The sequence below is a fragment of the Plutella xylostella genome, chromosome 7 (assembly GCF_932276165.1).
Source record: "Plutella xylostella chromosome 7, ilPluXylo3.1, whole genome shotgun sequence".
NCBI classification, from domain to species: Eukaryota; Metazoa; Arthropoda; class Insecta; order Lepidoptera; family Plutellidae; genus Plutella; species Plutella xylostella.
Window position 1 is genome coordinate 2,913,348 of NC_063987.1, and position 15,883 is coordinate 2,929,230.

Below are 15,883 nucleotides of genomic sequence, written 5' to 3' on the forward strand. Positions count from 1 at the left end.
TAACTTCCTACTTATAATCAAGAACTGGCAGTTTCATAGCAATACTCATTCTAGTGCAATTTCACTATAAAGTCATAATTTGTCTCTGTTAAAAGCTATATTACTTTTTCATGAAGCAACCTGAGTACTCCACCCACCTCACTTTCCTTCACAGCATCGCATCGTATGGAGCTATTATGAAAGTTTAGCACGACTGGACTTCCATGATCTCTGCCACATCTCAGGCATTAGCATCTTTCATAATTCGTAGGTCCCAAGAGCTATATTAGACTGTATATTTGTCTGAAGCTGGTATACATGTACTAGAAAACGCCCACGCCCTAGGGAATTCGCTTCGTGTCAACGTCAAATAGGTATGTTAGGAGTCAAGTTGGTATATGGTTAGCGGAAGACATGGCAATGTTTAGGCAAACGGTTCGGTTTGCTCGTCAGTGTGTGTTTAGGCACGTTAAATCATCTGGCTAGGGTCGGTATAAAAGGTTACATAATCAAAAAAGGTATAAATAAATTTAATCAAAAGTAGCTTATATTTATTAGGTCAGTAACACACTAGTTTCTTACATTTACAAAACACATAACTTAACCAACTCCCATCGTTCAAATCAGGTACATGAAAACACACAGTACACTTTACGAATCACATAAAAAATTAACACCGCCTTCACATAAAAACAAAACTAAGTGCCTGTTTCACAATGTCTGGATAATAACCTGCCTGTGGGATAAAAGACATGCTGTCATTCTTTATACGTTTTATACAGTGACAGCATGTATTCATCTCACAGGTAGCGCTTACCCAGACATTGTGAAACAGCCCTTCCACTCCAGACTTCCCAAAAACCTCCTTATTCCCTAACTACCCCCATCAGTCTTGTCCTCTTTGACGAAGAAGTCCTCAGTCAACGGCACCTTGCTGAGCTGGTCGTAGGTGTAGGCGTCGAAGAACTTCTGGGTCACGTTCATGGCATACCCGATGGCGTAGTCTAGGATCGGGCCGCCCATCTCTTGGGCCACGTGCTTGGCGTTCGCGTTTAGCACGTCTAAGATGTTGGCGCCTGGGAACGAAGAGTGATGATGTTAAAAACATAGGTAGATGAAAAGTGGCTTAGTTTTTATTTTATTTTATTTTTATTTTTTATTTTACAAAAATAGACACGCCAACAGCACATATGATCATACATTATCAAGACATAATTAAAGGTATTATTATTCTATCTATGCACCAATTACAGGCGTGCAACAGCATTCAAAAGGACTATCGTAAACAGTAATTTAAAATTTGAATAAAATTATTATTAACATGCAAAATCTAAACTAAAATATACAATGTTTAAAGCCATGTACAATAGAATTATAATATACCTATATTTACAAACCTAAATTACTTAAATGAATCACACATGAAATTGAAAATAAATTAAGAATATATACAAATAAAATCTGTCCTAGAAATAAAATGTCTAAAATAAAATTAAATCAAATCAAATTAAAATTAAAATTAAATCAAATATGAAAAATTATGTTGCATAAGTTATTATTTGAAAATTAATGGTGATATTATGGTTGCAGCAGTTTCTTCTTCCAAACAATAGGGGAGTCATTATAAATATCTAAGTTATATTTCGATTCTAACTCATTGTAGCACCTTTCAAACCGGTTTATCGGGGAAAATTTACCAAGTTGGGTTCGAGAGAAAGAAGGAGTAAATGTTTTTGTTTCCCTGCACTTTCGTTGATTATGTTTGGGCACTGTGAAATTAATTTCCATCAGTAAGTTGGGCTCAGACATAGTACCACTCAGCAATTTATGCAGACAGTTAAGGTCATGGTAGTCTCGTCTATGTTTAAGAGAATGCATTTTGAAGTAGCTCAGTCTATCCTCGTAGGAGCAGCGAGTATTAATATCAGAATTATTTGATTTAAATGCTAGAAACCTAGTGAATGATCTTTGTACTCTTTCTAGTCGATCGATGTGCACCTGGTATGAAGGGTTCCAGATCTGGCAGCCGTACTCGAGACGTGATAGAACTAAAGCATTGTAAAGTGTTTTAAAACTTTGAATCCTTTTAAATCCTTTAGCCATGCGCTTAATGAAGCCTAACATTTTGTTGCTTGACTTAGCAACATGCTCTATATGGCTGATAAAGTTCAATTTCGAATCAAGAATGATGCCCAAATCCCTTATCGTATTTACTTCTTGTAAAACAGTGGCATCCAGAGTATAATTAGATAGCAAAGGGAGTCTTTTGCGAGTAAATTTTATATGGAAGCATTTGCTTGCATTCAATTTTTAAAACTACCGTCGTACATAAGTATAATTATAGTGAAACTTTGGTCACCTTACTTTACAAAAATTAGTAATAGTAAATTAGGTGATATCGGCATAAATAAATGGGCAAACGAAACGATCGATGATTTTAACTAAACTAACCATTGCGGGCCAATAAAATTGATTGATTTTTTTAAGAAAAATATTTTTATTATCTGTGTAGTTTGTAGTAAGGTCGGTGCCGAAAAGCTTATTGATTCAAAAGTTACATTTCAACTAAGTACAGATAGGATGTTAATTTATGAATTTACCTACCTCGAAAGCCTAGGAACAAAAAGACAGTGACGGCTAATGAATAATCATAGGAAAACAATAGGGACATTATCTAACAGGATGTCTAGATCATCAAATGACACAGTGGCATGCAAACTGAGACAACTTGAAGGATACACACTGACCCACAGTAGGTCTGTTGTTGAGCAACGGTTCTCATGAAATAAACATTACAATACCTAAGCGTCGGCTGGATTACGTAAAATCTAGACCTAGAAGATACACTGGGTCTTGTAGTAATAATGAACTTAAAGTGTTTCTTCATTGTTGGCTATAGATTAGGTCAGGATTAATTACTTATGGAGGATTTTTTAAACATTCCTTCCACTAACTTATTTATCGTATGGCAACATAAGTCTATCGTAAAAGTCGTTTCTCAGCTTCTCAGTGTAAACTTTTTCAGCTGTCATCACATCTAGCCGTAAGCACAAATTATAAATTAGTTACTACTGTTACTATGTAACCGTGCATGTTGTTCTGTGTTAAGTACCTAAATCATACCTATATCGTTCGCCTATTTTTATTGTTCTCAGTAGGTCAAATAAATATTTTAAGATACTTACTAATAACAGGGTTATTCCGGAACAGATTGGTCAAGTTGAGCTTCAAGTCGGTCCCGTAGTCGGCCTTGAACTTGTAGGAGTTGACCTTGTAATGACCTTCGCCCTTAGCGTTCGTCACCACCTTCTCCACCACGTCTAGGCGGATGTGCTGGTTCCCTGAGAAAAAAATGGGGCTGATGAAAAAAACATAACTAGGTAACTAATCAAACTAACACTTGCGGGTTAAATCTGTCTCTTATGAGCTTGATACACGCTTCTTTCAATTCTTTTTAGGAAAATATTACAAATGAATAAGTGGTAAGGATTTGAGTGTGGATAAAATAGCCAGATTATATAGTTTATGTGTCTACAGGAGAACTTTTTTTTTTCAAATTTCCAATAGTAGTTCAACAAAAGTTGTTTATAATTACCCACTCAATCACGGCCTTTCGGCTCAGTATACCACTGTTGCCTGTAGTTGTTACTAACTTACTCATGTTTTCAATATATATACTAGAATTTTACGTGGAGGAAAATCCTAGTAGGTAGGTTATTAGTGCTTAAGTGAAAACGATGTAACTATTAATGTTGATGGAAAAACATTAAGTAATAACAGTTTTTAATTAATTAATAGAATCATATCTGTTATAGCACTACGAGGATACTTACATAAGTAAATCTATAGATACTCTGATCTGATGTCACGATCTGAGTAATTAATACACTCACGAGCAATGAAAAAGCTCAAATTTTTTTAAACATTTAGGTACTATTTGAAATTTTTAACAAAATTTTACTTTTTCGGTTGGTAATAGTCTTAGGAGCTGTTAAATTTACTTCATTTGCCTTTTCCATTCAGGAGTAATTTGTTGCTATTGTCACTGGAAATTTTCATTACTCGCGAATGTATAATAATATAGTACTTATTAGGTTTCACTAGGTATTTGTACTAGGTCCCAACTACCAACAGTATTGACTGAGTAGACAATTATTACTATTATATTGTAGAGAACTCAGAAACAGACGTCATTACAGAATTCTTAGCTCTTGGGAAACGTATTGTTAAAGTAATTATGCTGCTCAGGCACGAATCTACAAAATACCAGAAATAATAATTCCCTAGTAGGTATATATACTACGACGCGGCTCAAAGGTTCTAACGGCTTCTTTCTAGTACCGGCATAACAATATTAAATTTAAAAGATAAAGTTTGATGAAAGGAGGATCGGCAAGCCCTAAGAAATTTAAATATGGGTCTAACAGTGTTTCGAACTTTGAACTATTGAGTAAAGGGCGAAAACCAATGAAAAATTAGAGGTAGAAAATCCTTATTGAGGGTTAAGAATAGAACATGACTGTGAATCGGAAAAACAGATCCAGAAATCGAAAACATGTTAAAAAATATTTAATGAAATTACTTTACAAGAAAAATTTTATAGTTCTTTAATAATCAGAATTAAATAAAGCAAGAATGATTAATAAATTAAGGATACGAGTAACTGGACAATGTACATTTTTTTTTGTTTTACTTGATCTGCTTTAACGATATTGTGCAATTGTACCCGGTACTTTATTCTTGTAAAAGATAAAAGGTCGGTGTTAATAATAAGGAAGTGAGATGAAGTGGCTTCGGTTAATTTATTATTGCACATTTTCTTCGTTATACCAGGTAAAGTTTTATTTAAATAATAGTGTTACAGGCACTACAGATTCAACGATAATCATCAGGTCGGTACTTATTATAGAAATGCAAACGATGGGTACGATGCCAAAAGATGGACGCTTACCTTAAAGATGGGGTGGCAGCTCAGTAGTGTAACTCGTCCGGTGAACAAAGACGTTCAAATCCCGGTGACATATCTTTTTTTTATACGAGCAACCGCAGAAAGTATAAAATAAAAGTACAATACTTACAAATCTTAATCTTGGCGTTGCCATCAGTGTCGAGGTTGAAGAGTAGGAGGCGGCCGTTGACGCTGTACCGGCCCTTGATGGTGAGGTTGCACGTGATGTCGAAGATGAACGTGCGTTTCTCTCTCTTAGACCTGCGAGAAAAAAAGAGATGGGATGATAAAAGATATGAAGCAGTAGTGGTAGACCACGTTGGGCGCCAATACAGTTTTGGCGCCCAACGTGGTTTTACCATTAGAGTTCAAACTGTAAAAGAGATGGTGGTAAACTAATATTATGACTTCAATGCCCAGAAATTCGGGCAGGAGCTAAGAGAGCCATAAAAAACTATTATAATATGCAGACGAATATTTTCGCAATGTTTAAATACTTAATTACCGCTCTCTGGTCGTTAGACGTATTAAGAAATAGTCCATAGTAAGGTCAATATCATCTTGTCGTTAATGGTTGTTGCCAAGGCTAAAATTACTAAAACGGATGAATGAATGACTAAAACGGATGAATGAAGTTTTGAATGACTTTATTTAACATTTTGTTTTTTTCTGGATGATGTACTCAATGTAGTGTTTAGAGTAGTTTGACCAATAGAGATTGCTGTAAATAAAACTTAAAACGTACTATCATTATATAAGGTAAATACATTTTTACCTTAATCTTGGGTCGGTACAGATGGACCTAACGTCTCTTAGAACGGTAAATATCTATAGAATTAGGGATAGCCTAACTTTTAAAATAAAAAAAAACAAGCACAGGACACCTACAACCTTTAATCAATTAATATTTACAAACTTAATTAATCATTTATCAACAATAATTTACACAACTAAATCACAAAACTAAACCACGCTAAACACAACTATAACCTATCACTAAATAACCTAGCTACACTAGACACGAGCTGAACAGTGCTAACGCTTCGACGGCTGGATCAGGAAAGAGGGCGGCGCAACCTCTCACTCCGCTTTTATAGGCGCGCGGCTAGTGATGCTCTCAGGGTGGCGGACACCGCTAACACGGCCTCTCCTGACAGGTGTTCGTCCTCGAACACTTCCTTCATGTGTGTCACGTATGTTCAGACGTCATGGCAGCTGGCTGGACTCTCCGGGATGACTTCCACTGGTACGGCTTCTGTTGGCTGGTTGGCGTTTTCCCTGGATGGACCCTGTTGCTCACAACGCTGAGCTTCACTGTCTGCAATGTCTTCTTCCATTGCTGTAACAAAATAAAAATATATGACTTGGGCTTTAAACAAACACTAGCTAGCATAAGCAAGCAGTCAACAGTCAGTAAATAAGTCATTTTATTATGTTTTTGTCAGTCTTGTCACATTTCAGAATATTAATATGGGCAGCGTACGAGTTAGCATACCCCGAACAGAGGCACCATGTTTGCATGTTCACTGACGGAGAACATCTCAACGCCATATGTCTCATCACTGGCGGAGCCACGCTCAACACCATAACACTAACTACTGGCGGAGCCACGCTCAACACCAAAACACATATGGATAGAGGCACCATGTTTGCATATCCCGAACAGAGGCACCATGTTAGCATGTTCAACATTCCCTTCACTTATGTAAAATTCTTACATACATCACCTAGTCCTAATTACACATTTATTTCACTCGCACACATTTATCTCATACAACACACATCTACATCCACATATCATTATCATGAACATGTATTCACACATCGTACATACATACATACATACATCTCTAACATACGCATACTGGGAATACACACAATGAGACACCACCACTTGATGTCAATCGAATCTCAACTTCAATAAGTTAAAGATTACTTACAATCGAAAAAAGTTGCACAGGACTCAGGGGTCCACTCTCCTCGCCAAATAACCATGTGCTCAGCAGCAGCCTGAGTTATCTTGCCGTATGAACCACTAAGCAGTTGCAGTTCGTAACGGCCATGGGGCAAAACCTTCTTTACCCGATAAGGCCCTCGCATCCCTGAGTCCAGCTTGCCAGACATCTGTGAACACTTTGTGACAAAGACCATATCGTTAAGTTTAAAGAGGCGTGCTGGTTTGCGATTTTTATTTACATATGCATCCTGCCTCTCTCTGTTCATCTCCAGCAGTTCAGACGCACGCTGCCTCTGCAACTCTCGCAAACCTTCACGATTTGGACGTGTGTTATTCAGCGCCACGTCACGTATGAGTGACCTTATCACCGGTGTAGCCGCTTCAATGCCAATTAGGAGATGTAAGGGTGACGTTTGCGTTGTCTTTTGTTTAGTGCAGTTGAGAGTTAGCTGCAAACGCCCGAGTGAGTCCGACCACGGTGTGTCAGTTTTTGTGGCCTCAATCCTTAACATATTGAGGACGGTGCGACAGTAGCGTTCCACTTGTCCATTCTCGTTGTGTATTTCAGGCGTTATAAAGTGTAGTTGGCTACCTATCTCAGAAGCGTAAGACTTAAAACTAGCGCTCTCAAACATACGGCCTCTATCACATACCAATAACTTAGGACATCCAAACAATGAAATTGCATTAGATACAGCGTGTTTCAGTTCATTTGCATCTTGCTTACAAAGTGAATACAACAGACAATATTTTGAGTATGCATCAATTATTATCAAAACATATTTACATTCGTTTACAGTAGGTAAGGGGCCTAATACATCGAGATGAATTGTTTCGAATGGAGCGTCTGGCTTACGCCAAGAAGAAATTGGTTGGTGAGGGGCTCTTGGAACTCTTTTTGACGAGAGACAGACAAGGCAATGACTGATATACTCTTTGACAAACGCCCGTAAGCCAGGAAACCAAAAATGGCGAAGGATTAAGTCAATCGTCTTGTCCGCTCCGATATGACTATGCTGGTCGTGAAAAATTCGCAGAAGGCTTAATCTATGACCTTTAGGTATATAACATAAGAGCCTCGACTCCTCACCAGTCGGCGAGTAGGTGTAGTAAAGAATATCATTGCGAACAACGTAACGCGATGCATCTAGCTCATTGTTATTCAGTTTAGAGATTAAGTCATTTGTCTCCTCGTCCGCGGCCTGAGCCATCTGAGCCCAAGTCTTAGGTTTCGCAATGTGGCAGACATCTACAGGATTTCTACTAAGATAGTCGGCATGCTGCATCATAACACCTTTTCTGTATTCAATTGTAAAATTGAAATCCTGCATGTATATCCACCACCTTGCGACACGAGGGAGCAGGTCCTTTTTCTTTTCAGTCTGTTTAAGTGCATTACAGTCGGTAACGATCTTAAAGGAAATACCTAACAAATAGTGGCGGAAGTGCTGTAAGGCCTTTACTACTGCAAGCGTCTCCAGCTCATATGAGTGGTATCGCGGTTCGGCACCCTGGGTTGTTTTACTGAAATACGCTACGACACGCCGCGTTTTGTTTTCGTGTTCCTGTATTAAAACTCCGCCATAGCCGATGGAACTCGCGTCGGTATGAAGCTCGGTAGGTAGGGACGGATCAAATACGGCCAACACGGGTTCGCTAGTTAGGCGTTCGATTAAGTAATTACGTGCTTCATCTTGTTCTTTTCCCCATATGAACGGAACCCCAGATCGCGTTAGTTTAGCTATGGTAGCAGTTTTTCGAGCATAATCGGGTATGTAGCGCCGGAAGTAGCCAGCCAAACCCAGCAGTTGTCGCACTTGGCGTACGTTTGTAGGTACAGGTGAATCAATTAATGCTTTTATTTTTCGTTCGCTCGGTCTAACCTGACCTTGTGATATTATCCGACCTAAGTACTCGACTTCCGTAGCCAAAAACGTACTCTTCTTAATGTTTATAGAAAACCCGGCGGATGTTAATACTTGCAGCGTCTCGCGTAAGTTCTCTAGTGCCTCAGGAATCGAAGATGCCATAATCAGACAATCATCGATATAATTAAGGACCTTTCCGGCTTCAATCAATGGTTTAAGTGTCTTTGTGATGATTTTTTGATACACGGCCGGGGCGTTAGCCAAACCAAAGGGCATTTTCAAATATTCAAAATGCCCTTCAGGTGTTACGAAGGCCGTTTTAGGTATTGAGCTCTTACTTAAAGTAATCTGATTAAAACCGGATGCCATATCGATAATTGAAAAGAATTTACATTTGCCAAGCCTATCAATATGATCGTCAATTAATGGCAGTGGAAAACGATCCTTAACTGTAATTGCGTTCAAAGCGCGAAAGTCTACGCACATTCTATCTTTACCGTCACGTTTTTTGACGAGAATAATCGGGCTGGCATACGGAGATTCGGATTCCTGAATTATTCCTTTGTCCAATAAGTCTTTTATGATATCGCGCACCCGAATCTTCTCATCAAAAGACAGTTTATACGGCCGATAATAAACAGGCGTTTCACTCGTTAGCTCAATGTGCATTTCGCCGGTAGTTACAGTGGTCGAAGCTGTCCCCTCTATAAAATAATCTTTAAATTCATTAATGATTTCAAGCAACTTTTTACGATCGTCGCCCTCAAGGGGAGATTGAACAGGGAGAGAGTTACTGGACTCACTGGGCTGAACGAGCAAAACGTCACTTACACTACAACTTTCAGGCACTCTAGTTATTCGCTGTTTATTATTTACTCGTATGTAGGCAACACCGTCGCGATTTAACACATCAGTACCTATCAACAAAGGTACGTTCATACAGGATTTATTGACCACATACAAATCGACTTCTAAAGCAATGTCTTGAAACTCGAGTACCAAAGTAACGTAACTGTTACACTTAATAGTTTGGCTCCCTATGCCCTTAAGTACTTGATTCGTAGGTAAACGGGCGCATTTCAAATGTTTTAAAACAGATTCAGAAATTAACGACACGCGCGACCCGCTATCTATCAGTACGTCGATAGGTATACCTTGCACGACCGCAGTGGTGACGTCATTGTCGCTTTGTGAACCATTCAATTCGTTACAAAAATTTACATTATTTACATTTCGAGTTTCAGATCGTTGTTTTGCAAAGCACACAGTGACGTCATGACCCGGCTTCTTACAAAATGAACACACGCGATTGTTTGAGTTGCTAGGTCTATTCACGGATGTTTTTGTTGCACTATTATTATCAGTCGGTTTGTCAGTTTTTAAACGCTTAGGACATAAACGTTGCACATGGCCAACGCTACCGCATGTATAGCATTTTATTTCGCGGGTAGGTGTACTATGAACATTACTGCGTTTGCGGAAATTTGATTCACTGAATTTACTTCGAGATGGGCGCGCAGACTCTTGTGGGGTAGTGACCGTAGGTTTAGTATAGATCGATAGAAAATCTACAAGGTCTTTCGGTAGCAACATGGCATTAGAAGCAGCGGCACGAATTTGAACATCCGTTATGCCACGAATGATGATAGCAACAATTAGATCATCGCTTAAGCCCTTTACTATGTTCAATCGTAATAACGATCGCCTCGCATACTCAGCATACGTGGCATAGCGGTCAGAATTGGAACACATCACATCAAACAAAATATTCGCGACATCGATTCTCCGTGAGCACAGTGGTTTGAATTCTAGTTTAAAGTTGGTCCAGGTACGGTCATTAGTGACCCATTCATTTAACCAACAACGAGCGTCTCCCTTCAGACAGTTGGCTATCCTTGCGAGGCACTCGTTGTCGTCCCAGTTATTTACAATGCGAGCTCTTTCAACTTCCTCACACCACGAATCGATGTCGTTTAAGCTTGGATCAAAATTAGAAATGTAATAATGGGTAGATCTTACTCGTGTTAGGGCGCTCAGTGCGCCAATGAGTCGCTCAGTGGCATCCGGCGCGGCGACACCCCCAGTAGTAGCAGCGGCGGCAGCAGGTACAGCCACGGCGGCAGGGGCCGGCGTCGGCCCGGGGCTGCCCGCACTGGTGGAGGCGCCGCTGCACGCGCCCGGCGCTAGGATAGCGCGCGCGCCGCTCTCGCTGCACGGCTCGCTGGGCTGCGCGGACCCGGCGCGGGGGACGGCCAGCGCACTACCCTCTAGCGCGTTTAATCGCGACAAGATAGCGCCAAGCTGGTTATGAACTGCATCTTCACCGTCAGAATGCAGCTCCTGCCTAATCCTACCCCTACTTCTAGCACTACGTCGTTCAGCCATTATTTACATAAGCAGTAAGCAATCTAAACTATCAGGATGTCCACTAAAGTCAGCGTCAGATAGGCTATGGAGCCTATCCCACTTCTGAAATTAGGGATAGCCTAACTTTTAAAATAAAAAAAAACAAGCACAGGACACCTACAACCTTTAATCAATTAATATTTACAAACTTAATTAATCATTTATCAACAATAATTTACACAACTAAATCACAAAACTAAACCACGCTAAACACAACTATAACCTATCACTAAATAACCTAGCTACACTAGACACGAGCTGAACAGTGCTAACGCTTCGACGGCTGGATCAGGAAAGAGGGCGGCGCAACCTCTCACTCCGCTTTTATAGGCGCGCGGCTAGTGATGCTCTCAGGGTGGCGGACACCGCTAACAATAGTATCATTACTTAGTTCATTACGTGTGTGTAAGTGGGCAGGCACGCGTTGTTACTTCTACTAATTAGACGGAAGCCTTAACTACAATCAATCGAAGTTAATTAGAGACACAAAATTTACAATAGGGCCCATTCATTAGCGTTTTAAGGCTTATTCAGACATACTCGATTCTCCCTAGTACTGATGGTAGACGTATTCTACTTGTAGATTCGTCTGTCGCTGTAGGTAGATTCTGATGATATACATATTTATTTCCAAAGATTTCAGTCTATGATTGATTTTCTCGCGTTGTGCTCAATGTGCTGTCATATTGTGTGTGTCATATGTGTTTGACGACCGAATGGCGTAGTGGTTAGTGACCCTGACTACTGAGCCGAAGGTCCCGGGTTCGATTCCCGGCTGGGGCAGATATTTGTTTAAACACAGATATTTGTTCTCGGGTCTTGGGTGTTGATATTTATATTTAGTATGTATCTATCTATGTATTTGTGTAGATATATCAGCTGTCCGATACCCATAACACAGGTTCTGCCTAGCTTGGGGTCGGATGGCCGTGTGTGAAATGTCCCCACATATTATTGTGAACGAAAAATGATGTTTAAAAATATTCTAGTGTAGTCTACTAGTGATTTGAGTGCATTGTAGAATACATTTTCCATAACATTTAATATACAACATACATTTTTCGAAGTGCCGCAAATATTACTCGGATACTGCTTGTATCTGAATAAGGCCTTTACCCGTCCCTGTAAATGCTGTGATAGGTACTTACGAAACCTTATTAGGCACACATGTCCTGAGCCCGAGTAGCTTCCCATTATGGAAGGTCATTTTGACCCCCCCAGGTAAGTTCATGCTGATGTTCCTCTCTAAGACTAGGGGGTCAAGAGGGGGGATGTTGGCCTCTGGTATCCCCTGGACTATCCCGGGGATGGCGTCCATTGTGGCTTTGGTGAAGCATTCGTCCGTCAGCTCTTCGCATGGGTGGATGTAGTCCGCTGGAATTAAAATGGTGGTTAAAGATTTGAATTATTATCGAATCGGGAATCGGTGTATGGAAAGTAGGTCGACGACGACGATTGTTTGAAGGAGGTCTAATGTATGTCAGTTTTCTTATTCTCATTAAGTACCTCATGTATAAATCCCGTGGAACTGATTCATCATAATTATTGTGATGGCTGATGGGGTAAGAGAAGTGGAAGTAAGGGTTTAGGATATTAGGCTAGTTACATAATTATTTTATTTATAGTTACATGGGTATTATTGATATCCACAGCTTGTGCGTGTGCACAACTGCAAATTAATCAAAACATTTCTCTTTTTTCATTTTATGGGGGTTTAAAAGAGAATAAATCTAATTTTCGTGACGATTCCTACTGGTCAAGCAAGTATGGTAAAACGAAATGCATTTATCATTAATTTAATTACAAACAATACTAATTTAGTGGTTATTACAGTGTAAGTAGATACCTAAACACACAAGTTTACCTTGAGCATGGTGAAAAATGCAATAGCCATCTGTCCAATGAAAATTTGTTGTACCGGTTTTACTATTCGTTTTGCAATATTATGAACAAGCGACTATAGTCGTTACGTAGTTACAATAGAAGTGATGTCTGTTCGGATATGCATTTGTTTCGCAGACGGTACATTATTCTGTATGTATGGATGTAATAAGTGTTTTGTAATGTTTGTTATTATTGAATTTACACAAGTCTGTCCAGTGATTTTGAATGAAATATGTGTGTAAGGTTATTGAACTTTATGTTGAGAACTTCGATTATGCAGGATTTACTTACTAACAACATTTAGATTTTTGATTTTTTATTTAATGGATATGATACAAGCGAAATACCAAATATTAAAATTTTGTTGACTAGAGAAATGTCAACCTTATGAGGTTGGAAAAGTCTGTAACTGAAAACTTTTTTCGACAAGATATTACCAGGGTATAATAAGTCAAAGCAATATTAAAAAGGCTGTTGCTAAAGTAATAGCAACCTTTCGGCTATAAGCTAGCTGAATTTTCATATATTTGTGGACCAGGATTTCCATCGAATCTTTTGGGAGTATACCTGCATGGACCACTTTGAGCTCAAAGTTCAATGATACTTTGACTCCATGTATTTAAACTTATTTTCCCCTACTCATCTATTCTATTTCACTACTAACAAGCTGAAAATTTATTTAAATTCGCAAATTACACTTTTTTTAAACTTACGCAACGGTAAAAGCTGCCATGTTTCCCGCGCACTGCCACAGACAACCAAAAACACCAAAACTCGCGACCACATCGCGCCGAAAAAAAAAACTTTGGTGCAAAGAAAAATATTGCAAACAGCCTACTACCCGACTCGACAGAAATATAAAGAATGATGTATTGAGTCAACTTATATTAAGTTGCGACTTCGACGAGCCTTCAAGGCTGGCCGTGCCTTTCGATCGGTTTAGGATTCTGTTGGCTGCTCATTGTCTATGGATTTGGATGGATAAAGTTGTCTTGTCTGTGGCTACGACTACCTCTAGAATCTTCTGAGGCCTTGCAAATAACTGATGCTGAATTAATGTTGTAAATTATCTAATTTAAGCCGATTGCGTTGAATGATCATATATTCCTACGTTCCTCTGGCTAGTAACATTCAGTCATACGGAAAGTATGGAAAAAGCTAGAGTAGAGGTACATTTGATAAATAAACCATGCAGGTTTTTTTTTTAAGTATTTATGAAATGCATCTTAAATTAATACGGAACCCGTAGGAAAAAATATCTAACTCTGAATAAAATTAATGATTTTAAAATTATTATGATGGGTTATGACACAGTAAAGTTATTGTCATTTTATAATAGCTATTTAGACCCAACAATGAGCGAAGATGAGTGCAAAGTCAAAGTTGGACCAGTACAGTCACTGACACACGTGTAAAAAACACACACTTCATACTAGGTAACTTTTATCATACTTATGACAAAATAAATTATTTAACCTAATTGCTTTTTACTGATTATTAATAATAATAATTATAAAAAATATATATGTATATTTATGCCCTTTGCTTCTGTTATTTTCCCCGGAATTGGGTCCAGAATTCACGAGCGTCATACAGTTAAACTTGACTTTACTTGACATTTAAAAGCTGCACAAGAAGCATTGACAAAGGAATAAAGAGAGGACATGGCATATCCACGAAAAAAATGCGCCTACCTATACTTTGGTGTCAATTAAAATGGCGGCTTTTTTCTTGAAAAATGTAAACAAACAAATTGTTTGACAGCTGAAGTACCTTGTGTTTGGATGTCAATCAACATGGCGACCGGTCGCAATGTTGTAATTTTAGGCAAAGACAAAACTACTGTTGTCCTTTTTTACGTAGGATAACACCAATAAGTTAAAAAGAGACGACGATATATTTTTAAGTACCGATTTTTATGCCAGGTCCTCTCTTTATTCCTTTGTCATTGACAAGAAGAGATTGCAGTGGTTGATGTTCATGATTTTATTTAAAAATAAAATAAAAACATAGCCTTTAATAACATAGATAGATAGTTACTTTTAATACCAACCTAACAATTTTTTTTATTACTTGGCATCACTCTCAATAAAGTCATAGGTATTTCAAAATGACTTGAACTTACATTCGCGAGCGTTCCAGTGAGATTATGGAACGGTTTTATATCTCTCGAGCAAAATTAAGCCGTCATTGCTAATAAACGTAATCAGGCATATCATAATATGTCTAAGGATGATCTGATAAATTAAATTTTCGTGTACCTAAATACTAGGAAATTATATAACTCGAATTATAAGTTTTGCCTGCCTACCCCGCAAGGGAGTACATTAGTACAAGGCGTGAGTGTGTGTGTGTATAAGTTTTTTTTGTAAATTACGAGTAATAAGTATCTACAGACCTACAGTGACTTAATTGATGTTTTCAGTGGCTATTTACTTACCAAATACATAGATATACCTACTTTTATTTAATTATATTCTTACAATGACTGTGAAATCCAATTTAAACGATGATTCGTAAATGTAATCAAGCATGCAGCAGTTTTTATTACGAGTCGATTGAGTCGTGATGGCCGAAGTGGACAATGCATCATTTTTGGTGGGAACTTAGGTCTTGGTCACAGTACTCACAGTTATCGCATGAGAGTCTGATAGGTACCTGAAGATTCTTTCGAAATCTTTCCTCGTTAAGTATAAGTACCTAGTTTGTTTTCTTTCAGAAGCTACACCTTATACAAAATACAATACAATACAATAAACTTTATTAGCACACCATAAAAAAAATCTAACATAAATAACAGAAATGCACAAATGGAGTCTTATCGCTGAAAGCGATCTCTTA

At 38.5% G+C, this 15,883-nt stretch overlaps 1 protein-coding gene and 1 long non-coding RNA gene across 2 annotated transcripts; both read right to left on the reverse strand.

Annotated features, from left to right (window-relative positions):
- Positions 1–802: 802 nt before the first annotated feature.
- Positions 803–13,914, reverse strand: LOC105392084. Its single transcript, XM_048622180.1, has 5 exons — positions 13,756–13,914; positions 12,307–12,532; positions 5,058–5,188; positions 3,165–3,320; positions 803–1,055 (listed from the first exon to the last, which is right to left on the reverse strand). The coding sequence occupies exons 1-5, from the start codon at positions 13,826–13,828 to the stop codon at positions 853–855; spliced, it is 789 nt and encodes a 262-aa protein (XP_048478137.1). The 5' UTR covers positions 13,829–13,914; the 3' UTR covers positions 803–852.
- LOC119690861 lies at positions 5,802–7,251 on the reverse strand. Its single transcript, XR_007266478.1, has 2 exons — positions 6,868–7,251; positions 5,802–6,266 (listed from the first exon to the last, which is right to left on the reverse strand). It is a non-coding gene; the product is annotated as an uncharacterized LOC119690861 (long non-coding RNA).
- Positions 13,915–15,883: the final 1,969 nt, after the last annotated feature.

Bases quoted from the DNA above. Each gene is read 5' to 3' on its own strand.
- LOC105392084 (XM_048622180.1), bottom strand. From the start codon at position 13,828: ATGTGGTCGCGAGTTTTGGTGTTTTTGGTTGTCTGTGGCAGTGCGCGG. The intron at 12,533-13,755 runs GTAAGTTTAAAA...TTTTAATTCCAG, and splicing joins ATGGCAGCTTTTACCGTTGC to CGGACTACATCCACCCATGC. The intron at 1,056-3,164 runs GTAAGTATCTTA...CTTCGTTCCCAG, and splicing joins CCGGAATAACCCTGTTATTA to GCGCCAACATCTTAGACGTG.